Genomic DNA, 13,271 nt, shown 5'->3' with positions numbered 1-13,271 from the left:
CAACATCCTAGCCCATTGAGTGGGGTGGTCTGCACATAACTTTTTCAACATCGTCTTGAGGGTCCTGTTTCCCCTTTCCACCACTCCTGATGACTGAGGGTGGTGGGAGATATGCAGTTTGTGTTTAATCCCAATGAGTTCCTGTAAATGGGTGAAAATCTTTCCCGTAAAGTGTGACCCCTGATCACTGTCTACCTAAAATGGTATTCCCCACCTGCAGAACACCTCACTCAATAGAATCTTAGCAGCAGTGAGTGCCGTATTGGTGCAGCACGGAAATGTCTCGATCCAATTAGTAAATTGGTCAACCACCACCAAGCCATATGAGAAGTTGACCTGCGTCTTGGGTAGTGGGCCAATAAAATCAATCTGGAGGTGAGTCCATGGGCCCTCTGGGGGAGGGACACTTCTGAGGAGGGCTCGATTGGTACATGCGAGAGGGTTATGTTGTAAACAAGGTAAGCTCCGTGAAACGTATAGCTTTACTGTGTTCACCATATCAGGCCACCATACCGTCGCGGTTATTTTATCCAACGTTGTGGAGGCTGAATAGTGCCCGCCTTTCGGATAGGAATGGAACAGGGAGGGCAGTTCCTCGCCCACCATCGGAGGCACACACACCACCGGACAGGCGTCTGCTGTTTTCTGGAACATTAGCAACTGCTCAGTTGAATCGGGGCCGGGGCCATCATACGCTTGGGGGCCCACACTGTAGTTTGAGGAAGGGGCTTGCCCTGTTCGTGCCAGGCGTGCACCATGGCATACGGCTGGTATTTTTCTTGTAAGGACACCAGATTAGGGTGTTCGAGGGCAGGGCTCCTGGTGACTGGGCAGCATGGTTCAGTGTGTGTATCCTCTGGATCCCCATTAACAGCGGCATCTTTGGCGGCCCTGCCTGCTTCTGCGTTCCCAGCAGAGTGTGGGCCATTCTTTATATGTGCTGCCACCTTACCAATAAAGCATGATTGGGAACGTTGTTTGAGAAATACCCAGAGCAGGTGTAACCAGGGGCCGTGTGTGAGTGGTTTGCCGTCCACCATACAATAGTCATTCTTATGATACAAGGGTAAGGTCAGCATTGTGTTAATAGCATAGGCACTGTCAGACCAAATATTAACGGGACGGTCAGATGTTCCTTTAACAGCTGTCAGAAGTGCCACGATATCGGCGTATTGTGAGGAATGGCGAATGCATTTTCGCTTGATAACCCTTGTAGATGAAATGAGGAGCCATCAACATAGACGTCGGGTGCCCCCTTTATTGGTTCCCTCTCAACGGGGTGGGATTCAAAGTCAATGAGGGGCAGTGGGCATTTATGAGGATCGCTCCCATAGGCTAAGGACTGTGGCAGCAACGTGGTAGCCTTGGAGGTAATGTCAATGTCCCTTTGCAAAAGTTCAAGTGTCCATTTTCTAAGGTGCTGCAATTAAATCAAGGAGTCCCCTGGTTTGAGCAGTAGGTTCAGTGGCATGTGCGGGCTGTGCAAGATCGTGCTCTGCAGTCCCGTAATGTAAGTAAAATGATGCACTGCCCAGAAAATGGCCAGCAGATGTCACTTGCATGCCGTATAAGTCTTTTCAGCTCCTTGCAAAATCCTAGATGCGTATGCGATGGGCTGCAGTCGGCCAGCTCTCTCCTGACAGAGGATCGCGGTGAGACTCTGTTCAGTTGCTCCGACCTCCAGGTGGAAAGGCTGTGTTGGATCCGGGGAAATTATGGCAGCTTTCAGCTTATCCACCGACTGGGTGTGGGTATCTGTCCAGGCTGAGCGAATATCTTCCCCCTTTAGCTTCAGGAGCTCCTAGAGGGGCTTTGCCAATTCTGCAAAAACCTGGGATGAAATTTCTTTTGGTATCCCATCAAACCCAAGAACGACCGTAGGGCGGTCTTTGACGATGGGCTGCAGTAGGGGCAGGGAGGTGGCAAAGATCATAGGCTGCGTTTTGTGATGGTGGGTGGTGTGATGCCATTTGGAAGGGAAAGACAGATGTGGATGTTGGCAGGCTGAATTTTTGGGTGTTGGTTGTAGGGCACTGGTAAGGAGAGGGATATAGTTAGGGCAGTAGGTTAGGAAGTTGCCATTATGAGTTTCATGGGGTGATGAGGAATCCAGCGGCGCCTGTAGGTTTGCTCTGAGGTGGTGAGTGAGAAGAAAGTATGGGAAGGTGTCTGGACAGGGATGCAGGATGGCTTTTAATTCGCGGATGGGAGGAGGGATCCAGCAAGTGTGTAGGGCAGCCAGGAAAGTACTGTAAAGGAAGGGCATGTAGCTGTAACTGTTGCTGAACTTTTGCATCCCCAGTTGTGAGTTCTAAGGCCGGAATTTTGCCGGCGCTCAGTGGACGGAATGGGTGGCGGGTCAGCTGTTAAATTTAAAATGATTGACAACGGATCGGGAACCCGCTGTCAAAACGCGCACACTGGTCTTTCCTGATGTCGGGTCTGCCAGCACTGAGCAGACCCGGCACTCAGCGGCGGGGGAGTTAAAATCATTAGTGGCTTGTTTTTCCCAACTTTTTGGATTTGACAGGATGCCCACCAGTTTCCCGCTGTGCCTAAACCTCATCTGTGAAGCTGCGGCGGGAGGTCAGTGGCCACTGAATCAGCTGATGAGTTGACAGCTTCAAACGTCAAGTCAAAGCTCCCAGCTGATTGAGATATGTTCCCTTAACCATTAGCTTCTCTAAACTGCATTTCCACTACAGATTCAGGATGCTGCAAGTCTTTACACAAGTCGCCATCCAGTCTGACCTCATTACCTCTCTCACCACTGACAGATTGCTTCTGTCCTCTCTACTTCACCTACCATCTATTCCATCAGCATGGGTGCCCTTGAAACTCTCTCACCTTGGTCCTCAGAATCCCACCACGATCAGCCCCGACACTAGCATTACCAGGCACACCAACAGCACCAACAACAACACCAACCTTCTCCGCAATCAACTAATGCGGCACAGGACAGAGGGCGTCAGCACCAGACCACATTGCTGCACAGGGGGCCAGGGATGGCCTCACCATGGCCAGATTTACTTCACTTGATGCTGTACACGCAGGCTGCCACATGATGCGCCAGGTTGGCACCACCCCACACCAGCACCATAAAGCATTCCTACAATGCCCAAGCCATTCCTTTCACACTCATGACCATTGCGGGGTGTACCATTATGTCTCGCCATTTACTGCAACTCACTAAGCCACTTCCAAAGGTGCACACAGATCTGTCCAAGAACGCAAAGTGTTGAAAATAAAGGTTTCAATGTTTGACACCACATTAACAGAAACTTTACATGAACATTGGATAAAACACCCAAGTGCCTACCCTTGTGTGTTGTTAGTTGATGTGATTGCACTAGGATGAGGGTGAGTGTTGAGGAGTGGTTAGTGAGATGGAGATGTGATAATGTAGATAGCGAGAGAGGGATGGGTGGAGGTGCAAGGTAAGTTGGTGTGAGTAAGGATGTGCAGGAGTAGGGTAGGGAAGGCAGAGTGATGGGGATGTGATGAGAGGCACAGCAGGATGAGGTTAAGTGTGGCTTTGTAACAACATCTCGTGATCGACTGCGATCATTGAAACATTTGCGACACTGCACCCAGGTCCTCCTGACCACATCCCTGCTTGTGCCCTCCTGTGCAATGTGCAACCAGACTGTATTAGTGTCCTGGGGAGGTCTCTTCCGCCCATTGGAAGGGAAGAGGACCTCCCTGCATGCTGTGACGCCCTCCATAAGCATATGGAGGGCATCATGGGAGATCCTGGGTGCAACCCTGCACCTCTGTGCAATGATTGTCAGTGTTTGTAGCACCTCAGTGCTGTAGAACACGGACAGCACAAATGTCAAACCAAATTTGGGCATGGTCCCTTTAAGGAAACCGGCTGATGACGCGTCATCAAATAATGTCACCAGATCCGCTTGCTCTAATTGGCTGGGAAACGCGCTGGGTGGGCTTAACAAGTCCAATCAGTGTAACATTATTTCAGAGGCTGGGGTGAAGACAGCAGCGGGGCCGCAACCCGCCACCGAAGACGCTCGCCATGTCAAGGCCAGCTAAATCACGGCCAATGTCTCTGACTATTCTCACACTGCATCTTTCCTATCTCAAGTGCTGCATCTTCCACGATGCACAGACCATGTCTCATTCTGTGGGGGTTATTTTGGCCAAAGGGTGAAAACAGGTGCTAAATGGGTGCGGTGCTAATAGGACATGCCTGTTTGAAAGTCTGGATTTAGCACATAATTTTGGTCCTAATTGCTGATTACCATAATTTGAACTTTCCTGGAGGTGCTGAACCAGAAACCTGCAGGTGTAGCACTCAAGTGCTGATTCGACGCAATTTTCATGGAGGAGTATAGGTGGGCTCCTCACTCCCACTTGCACTGAAGGTGTGGAATGCTCTGGCTGGCACACCACAGCATGTTGCAGGATAGCCCAAGGACCGAGAGAGAGGGCACACAGGTTCTCAGATGTGACACTGGAGGTCCTGGTGGAGAAGGTCCAGAGGAGGAGGGATGTTCTATACCCGCAGGGGGGAATGTCGCCACCTTGCCCTCCAGTCCCTCTCTCCTGCAGCAGCTGGTGCTGCTCTGCTTGGCCTCATGTTCTTCTATCATTCCTCATCCAGACTAAGGGGACCCCTAACAAGGTACCCATGACCAAGCACTCCCTTTCTCCTGGTGACTCCTGCAAGGGAGTAGCACAACACTTACACTTTTTAGGTGAAGTCCTCTGAGAATTTCCAAAATAAATGTTGCTCAAGTGTTGAAGTCTTGACAAAGTGCCCCAGAAAGTCTTGTGATGTGTTTCAAAAGTCCTCTTCATAGCTCCAGCAGCAATGACCATGAAATGGTGAGCATCCCTTTAAGCAGCGCCTAAAATCGACATCAACGTCGTGTTTACTCCCAAACAGCTAGTCGCTGTTAGGAGAGGGTGTTGGAACAAGCGCTAGTCACCAAAATGCCGTGCAGCATCTTTAATGAGCGCTAGCCGGCATTTTAAGTGGCAATCAGCTGTTTAACGAGCCTCCGGGTGGCCGTTCATGGCGCTGACTTCAACACCTTTACCAATATACGTTAAACGCGGGATAAACTGGCATTGCATCTTGGTCACCTTGGCTCTTTAGCACCTAAAGTATTCATCGAAAATCGCCCCCTGTATTTTTTATGTTTCTGAGTATGCCCCTCTTCCATTGCCTTGTTGTGATTTGCTTTATCACCACCTTTTGATATGCTTTTGCCCTCTTGATATTGCTCCCCTGTTGTGTTCACAATCACTGATTATGCTCTTTATATCTACATCTTTTGTTGTCCCGCTCCTTTGCTTTCTTACATTCCACCACTTCCTTGTTGCCATATTTGTTGTTCCATAGCCTCTCTAGTCCCACAGCTCTCTCTGCTCTCTTGCGCTGCCTTCTCACTCACCTGTGCTTGCTCTAGGTGGGGGTAAAGACCCTAAGAAAACAGCAATGGGGTGGCAGAGCAAGGGGGAAAAAATCTTTATGGCCAGAGGCCTGAAGAGAAAAGTAGCGATGCAGCAGAACAGGGCCAGAAGTGGCCACATTTTTTTTTAAATTGACAAAAAATGAAAGAAGATGGTAGTGGGGTTGTAGAGCGAGACCAGAAGTGGTGCAAAATAATTGGAAAGCAACATACCAGAGCTAGGAGCACCGGATAATAAAAATTATAAAGGATTGAAGAGGACAGCAGCAGGATAGCAAAACAGAGAAAGAATCTGGAGTTGTGAGCAGGTAAGTTTAAAAGCTGGGAGAAGCTGCAATTTAATTGTTTATTTAGCAGGGACAGAGCCAGAGAAAAACCATTGTCTGGGGGAAGAAGGTAGCTGGTGAAGGAAAATACAGGAGTTGGGTTGGGAGCTGAGTTAGCTGGCTGCAAAGGGGTAGGCAGGTGGGAAATGGCAGCAAAAGGGTGAACAGCCTCTGGGGCAGAAAGAGGAGTGAGACAGGCAGCTGAGACTGTAGTGGGCCAGAATAACAGAGGCAGGTCTGGTTAGGCTGTTACACCTTTCAAAGCAGCTGACATTGGAGAAGGATAGTGACAGTACTGGGAGACTCGTGGGCCGGCAAAGAAGATGGTGTCCGGGGAGGCAGTAGGGAGGGAGAAAAAGTCATGGGAGAGCTAAATATATTCAATTTAAAATGTAAAAAATTACTAGATTGGAAAAGGACAAAAATCACCAAATAATTGAATGAAAAAACAAGATGGCAACAGAGGAGGTAAAGGGATGTCGGTAGTTACTCTACAGCACAAGCGAGTGGCAGGAGCCTGTAACCACATTGTGACATGTTAGGAAATTCACCTTCTGAATTTTTACATTTTTTAAAAACCTTTATTTTGGACATAGAAATTTCAGTTATTGGAAAAAGAAAGGTAGTAAAAAAAATTCCAAAAGCATTTTGAGGAATTTGTGGGAACTGTTTGGCCAGATTGTGCAATCACTTCCACCAAGAGATGGCATTGCTGTGGCTGTGAAGGTGACCACAGCAATAGATTTCTGTGCAACAAGATTCCTCCAAGCCACCATTTGGGGTATTTGCTAAATTAGTCAGTCAACTATGAATATGCCATGCTACCTCACTTCAGTGGGTCCTCTATTTAACCCAAACAGAATTAGTCCTCTGCATTCTGTCCCTACAGCCCTGGGTAGAACATCCTCTCCCTGAATCTCCTGTCTTTTATTGAGCCTACCATTTGCTGCTCATAGTGCCTGCAGAGCATCCTGGTTTCATCAAGAAAAGCATTGTGGAAAATGCAGCTTTCTGTGGGTCACATTATAATTTTGCTGTTGACACTTTCTAATTATTTGAACTAGTCCACAAGACTACTTACTATCTGTATTTATAGCAGTATTGTGTATATATACTACGCATTGTGCAAATTAAATATATCTTTAACTTGTGAGTTCGGTTTTGCTGTTTCTTTTATTCTAACTACTGTAGCAATAAAAGTTGAAAAGCCACTAGGCTCTAAATATTTTATTGAGAATCGATTAATTTATGCATCTTAACTTTTTATCTTCTGTATTAGAAGTACAAATTTAACAAGGTTTGGATTTTCACCAGTACATGTTTTTGTTTCAGTATAAAAATACAGTCTTTTTGTTGTCCTTGTGTACAGTTGGTTGCGTCAGGCAGTGCCAGAAATGGAATAAGAACAAGTATGCTTTCCTGCAAAGTAGCTGATCCTGAAGAGGCCAGTCAGACTTTGTCCAGCATAGCAATTTTCTGAAACAGCTGCTAATTGTAGTGATAATTCCCCAGGAGTTCAAATAATTTACCTCCAAGGAAAACTGGCCTGCAAAACATTAACCAGACGTTCTGTTGTCAGTTTATATGAACTAGTTAGTCTTTAGGTAATTTCTTACCATTATTTTGTTTTTGAAGAAAGTTATCAAACATCATAATATCAAACAAAAAATGTTTCCATAATAAAAAGCCTGCCAAATTAATTTACAGTATATGTATGACAAGAAAACTATGTGTGGTTAATGTAGAAAACATATTTTATTTATAAATGCTGAAACTTGCTGTCATACTTTCTAAATTCACTTTTTTCCCCAGGACCCCCTAATTTTGTTGAGCTACCCAGGCTCTGGTTCACAATGATATCTTATATAAATGCACCAGCCTTTGAAAAAGTTTCATGGTGTTTACAGTGATTCCTCAGACCTTCCAGTTAGTCCTCACTGATGTATCCTACTTCTTTGCACTTTTCATACTCGGTATAATTGACAAAGCTATCTCTTATAAATAGAGATAATACATAGGAGTGAATTGTAATCAGTATTTCACACTTATGTGTCACCCATAGCACAACATTTCACACTTACCCATCAGATATAGCACAAGGTTCCAAACAATATTATAAAAGTTTTTTTTTAAATTTAAACACAAATGTCAGTTATTTTAAACATTCATGATGTCAGTTAAGCTGCTTCGTGATGTCACAATAGCTGCTTGACATCTTGAAGAATTATGTTTTCACTATGGAATTTGTCAGTTTATATTTAACTGATAAAGCGCTCAGTGATGGTGTAATACTAGGTAGGTAACATTTCTGTTGTAAAATTTGTCTATTTGCCATTCCCTTTTAATTTGCCCCAGTTAGTGCCATGGATGTGGGTTTGAAAGCTTCATTTACTCTGATCCTAGAGTTTTTGTTTTTGAAACACGTTGCGCTTTAATAGTATTAATTAACAGCTATACTTTACTACTTTATTGGTTAAAACATTTGAATATTTTGATGTTCTCAACACTGCCAGGTCATGTTACCATGTTAGATTACCACTTTTGCATTGATGTGAAGAGGTCTTGAATGTGTCTTAACATGACAATGCAAATGTAATTCCGAAGTCAGCTTGGAAATTTGATATCCAAGGCTCTAAAGGCAAGAGGTGTGTAACAGCCTGCAGAAGATACACTTTCACTTTTTGGTTGTCACACCGCAATAGAACTCAAGCCCAATGCAAACCCAAGTTCCCAGCTGCTCTCCTGATATTAAAATGTAACTCTCTGGGGAATGGTGCAGACCTCCTTTGTCTCTGGACAGAGTGCAACAGGCAGCTGGCATCAAAACGCAGTTTTCACTGTGCATTTGTGCTTACTGTACAGTTACTGTTGTGAGACAGGCATCTCTAAGTTATAATAACAAACCCAAACTCATTTGTGAACTTTAAATTTTCATTGTCAATGGCTGTCAACGAGGCAAGCATTATTTCCAATGCGGAAATTATCTTTAAAAATTATTAGACTAGATTTTTTTGATCGCTGTTATTTTAATACCAGTGGTAACCCATTGTCGGCTGCTGCGTTTTAAAATGCAGGAGCTCAAGACCAAAACAAATTATGAAATTATTCCATCTCTTTCTGCAATATATTAATCTTACATCTGCGTGCATTTCCTGCCAGCTTTTTCAGTTATAAATTCCTATGTTTGTATTTATAATGGAAGCTGCCTACATGAATTTATCACATTGTAATTGCACCCTATCCCCAGTGGTGATGCTGCATTACCACCACTGGCCAGAGGGTATCGTTACAGCCTGGTACATTACATAGGCAGTTTCCATTATTATAAATGTGGATATTAGAATTTATGATGGAAAATATGAAAATAAGGGCAGAATATTGACTGTAAAATGTGCGCTGGTCCAATTATCCCCTGGCCTCCAGCCACATTTCACCTGAAGACTACACTTGGTGTTGACACCCTGTGTGGTATGTCATGGGTGATCGACTAGAATCCTACAGCACAGAAGGAGCCCATTCGGCCCATCGTGTCTGTGCCGGCTCTTTGAAAGAGCTATCCCATTAGTCCCACTCCCCTTCTCTTTCCCCATAGCCCTGCAAATGTTTCCTTTTCAAGAATATATCCAATTCTCTTTTGAAAGTTACTATTGAATCTGCTTCCACCACCCTTTCATGCAGTGCATTCCAGATCATCACAACTCCCTGCATGAAATAATTTCTCATCTCCCCTTTGACTTCTTTCCCATTTTCAAAGTATCAAAAATAAACAGAGTTGAAAGTACACTTTTTTGCTTAGACACAGCTGTAGCTTATGAGCACAGCAGCTTAAGTGTTAATTGTGGCCAGTGATGACTTCTAATATGTAAACTGTGGCCAGTGAACTAAGATGTTGGTTCAAGTGTTCAAACTACTGTTTCATTTCAAGACATGTTGATTTTTTCCCTTTTCCCAAATTGTTGTCAAAGTTGTGAATTCTGTTGCATGTTTGTCAATCTCAAGGCCACGGGTATTTAAAAAAAATTGTGATACCTGTTTAAGTTAGTAAATGCTACTTCTGCAAAAATGTAATTCCTGAGCACTTTGAATAAACTGTTTTTGGTAACTGCCCATTGTTTATGTAGATGATTTGTGTAATTTTGGGGAAAAAATGCATGTTGCATTGCCAACATAATCTCTCTTTTTAGGGGGGGAACCAAAACTATAAAAAAATAAGGGTGTATTAGTTTCCTATCTTGTGAATAATCCATAGGTTTATATTTCTTTGCACTCAATGTTACTGTGGTGGGTATTCTTCCCAATATTTAGCTCCTAGCTTAGTGTTAGAAAAATTGATTGTCTTTCACACCATTTCATGCATTTTTGCCCTAAGTCAATTTCAATTTATGTAGGTAGTTATAAATGTTTGTTATGCAGAACTACTTTAAAGCCTTTAGCAGTGAAGGGCTTTGCTTTTTTTCAAGTGCTGTCCTGTTTTCTTTCTGTCCAAAAAGTGTTGTATAAGTTACAGTTGAAATAAAATTCTAAAATGTCGATCTGGCTTTACTTTTGATTTACAACATCTAATTTGGTAAGACTATACTATTGATTCAATTCCACATGGCCAATACGGTCATAGTGGGTTGAGAGACTAGATGATGCTGTGTTCCGTGCGATATTGACCAAATGGTTCACAGAATAAGTCTCCCTGGTGTATCTGACAATCGTGAGTTGTAAATCAGACGAGTGAGTGTGTGGTTACTCTTGCAGATATTTCCATTCTGGTGCCCATGGGATGACAAAAAAGATCTGGTTAACCAAAGTCTCTCGGCGTCAGAGTAGTATGCCCAGAGTACATCTCAGTCAGAGCAATATGTCCGATTCCCAGCATTAGTCCATTGACGGACAATGACAGTAATAATGCATTATTGCCTGTTCAAATGGAATAGGCCCTGTTGACATTGCATGTCAAAGACTGATGCTTACTGTAGTCGGGCCCTAACCAGAGTCAGTGGGACTGATTTTAAATTCCACCCCAGCCCCGCCTGGCAGAAACCAGGTGGTGGGGGGCAGCTAAAATGAAGCAGGCATCTTACCAACTTCTTCCCACCCTGCTATGGTTGACTGCAATTTGAAATTGCAGGAAGGATGCCTGGCCCAAGCATGTGGGGTCCTCTTTAAATATGCAGATTAGGCTCTGATGACATCATTGGGGCCCAATCTGCTATTGCAACCTGAGACCTGAGGCCTGAGTCAGGGGAGCAGTGGTAGTTTCCCCGACAGGAACAGCACCAGGACCAGAAGACGCCCAGTAAAGTAAAACAAAAGCAAAATACTGCAGGATGCTGGAAATCTGAATTAAAAACCGAAAATGCTGGAAATACTCAGCAGGTCAGGCAGGCGGCTTCTGTGGGGAGAGAAACCGAGTTAACGTTTCAGATTGAGTTCTGACAAAAGGTCATCAAGCTGAAGTTAACTCTGATTCTCTCTCTGCCTGACCAAAAAAAAGACTTGCATTTATATAGCGCCTTTCACGACCACCAGACGTCCCAAAGTGCTTTACAGCCAATGAAGTACTGTTTGAAGTGTAGTCACTGTTGTAATGTAGGAAACGCGGCAGCCAATTTGCACCCGGCAATGTCCCACAAACAGCAATGTAATAATGACCAGATAATCTGTTTTTTAGTGATGTTTTTTGGACCTGCTGAATATTTCCAGCATTTTCTGTTTTTAGCCCAGTAAGGTAAGTTTTTATTTTAATTCTAGTTTCCTTCAGGCCCAACAAGGAAACCTTAGGTCTCCCCTGCCCCAGGATTCCCACCTCCTCCCCTGACCAGGATTCACCTCATCTTCTATACGGGTCCCTAGCAGCGGCCTCCTGCTGCCCAATTTTAATGTCCGTGCAGATGCATCCCTCTGGCATCCCGACCATTTTGGTCGGCAAGCAGCATGTTAATGAGTCCCGGCCGTTCACAAAACTTGTATTTTTTGTTTCACCTCCTGTGGTGGGTTTGCAGTATTTGCTTAAGGTACAAGTATTTTACTTATTTATTCTTCCCTTGGTACTCTCCATAACCTTCTGCCTTTTTCTGTTATCTACATTATAATAAAAGACTTTTGTTCCCTTGCCTTCCTTTCCACAGTTTTCATTAATTCACTTCTTGCTCAATCTGTTAAAATAGTGCTGCACTAGGCGGGTATTTCTCCCAGTATTGCAGGTGCATACCAGGACTGTAAGTCTTTTTGTAGTTTGACATTATCTCAACTCCCAGATTAGGCTGTATTGCGCATTCCCAACTGTTTAGGGTCTGCCTCAGTTATTCTGGCGCTGGCCATTCCCTCAAGTGGTCTGAGTGTTATTTAGTATGTAGTAGTGTTTAGTCATGCCAGTAGTGCCCAATATCTAACTATCCAATAGTACTCTGAGGGTGTAACCCTTGTGATCTAAGCTGGATATCATGTCTTTCACATGTGCTCTCACGTGCGCTTCTCTAATCCTTTCGAAGGCAGGCAGAAACACTTGATAGGATATGGCCAGCTATGAATTATTAAACTGCTTCCTTTCATAGACACCAAGTGAACAGTCAAAGCACATTCCATCACTTAGCTCATTTTCACTCCTTTCATGAAAAAAAGAAACCACATGCCCTGTCCTTTTTGTGGACTGACTAACTTGTTTTTGGCATTGCCTTTCTTTCAGACTACTTCTAACCACATAGACTGAACTCCTGAGCTTCCCTAGCATATTTAGCTACTGGTCTCATGGTGCATGGGGGGCTATCCTGGCTAATGGGCCTGGGTTGAGACTATTGTCTCTCATTTTATCAGTTATGAATTCCACAAATTGGTCTGTTTGGCTTCAATACACATTCAATGCCTGCAGCCTTTCTTTTTCAACTTGTACGAAGTAATTTTGGCTTAAAACACACCCCTTAAAACATAGCCCTTAACTCAATTTCAAAATCCAAATTATGAAAAATCCCAAAACATGACACCAATTATTCAAACGATTTGATGGACACCAACAATATCAGATTTGTTTAAAGATCAAAATTGATGAATTGCCTCACGGTCATTTCTCTAAGATAGTGTTGTCACTAGGATTTTAGTATAGTGCTGAGCATATGAAATTTTCGTACTACAGTATGACCATTTGAACTGTGAAAAGCACTTAGCATGTACAATTGTTGATTTTTGTCTTTCCAAACTTGGGTTAGAACATAAGAACCTAAGAAATAGGAGCAGGAGTCGGCCATTCGGCCCTTCAAGCCTGCTGCGTCATTCAATAAGATCATGGCTGATCTTCTACCTCATCTCCACTTTCCTGCACTATCCCCATATCCCTTGATTCCCTTAATATTCAAAAATCTATCGATCTCGGTCTTGAATATATTCAATGACTGAGCCTCCACAGTCCTCTGGGGTAGAGAATTCCAAAGATTCACCACCCTCTGAGTGAAGAAATTTCTCCTCATCTCAGTCCTAAATGGCCGACCCCTTATTCTGAGACTGTGACCCCTGGTTCTAGACTCCC

The 13,271-nt window shown here is 44.0% G+C and overlaps 1 protein-coding gene across 1 annotated transcript in view; it reads left to right on the top strand.

Moving 5' to 3' along the window:
• Positions 1–10,291, top strand: part of meiob (meiosis specific with OB-fold) — a 77,973-nt gene extending 67,682 nt beyond the window's left edge. The window contains 1 exon segment of the mRNA XM_086000387.1: positions 7,131–10,291. Within this exon segment, the coding sequence (XP_085856513.1) occupies positions 7,131–7,241 (111 nt within the window). The 3' untranslated portion in view covers positions 7,242–10,291.
• The last annotated feature ends 2,980 nt before the right edge of the window (positions 10,292–13,271 follow it).

This window comes from Somniosus microcephalus, chromosome 11, assembly GCF_052327205.1.
Source record: "Somniosus microcephalus isolate GS21.2 chromosome 11, FLI_Smic_1.0, whole genome shotgun sequence".
NCBI classification, from domain to species: Eukaryota; Metazoa; Chordata; class Chondrichthyes; order Squaliformes; family Somniosidae; genus Somniosus; species Somniosus microcephalus.
Note: the sequence above shows the minus strand (reverse complement) of the source record. Positions and strands in the feature narration are given on the sequence as shown.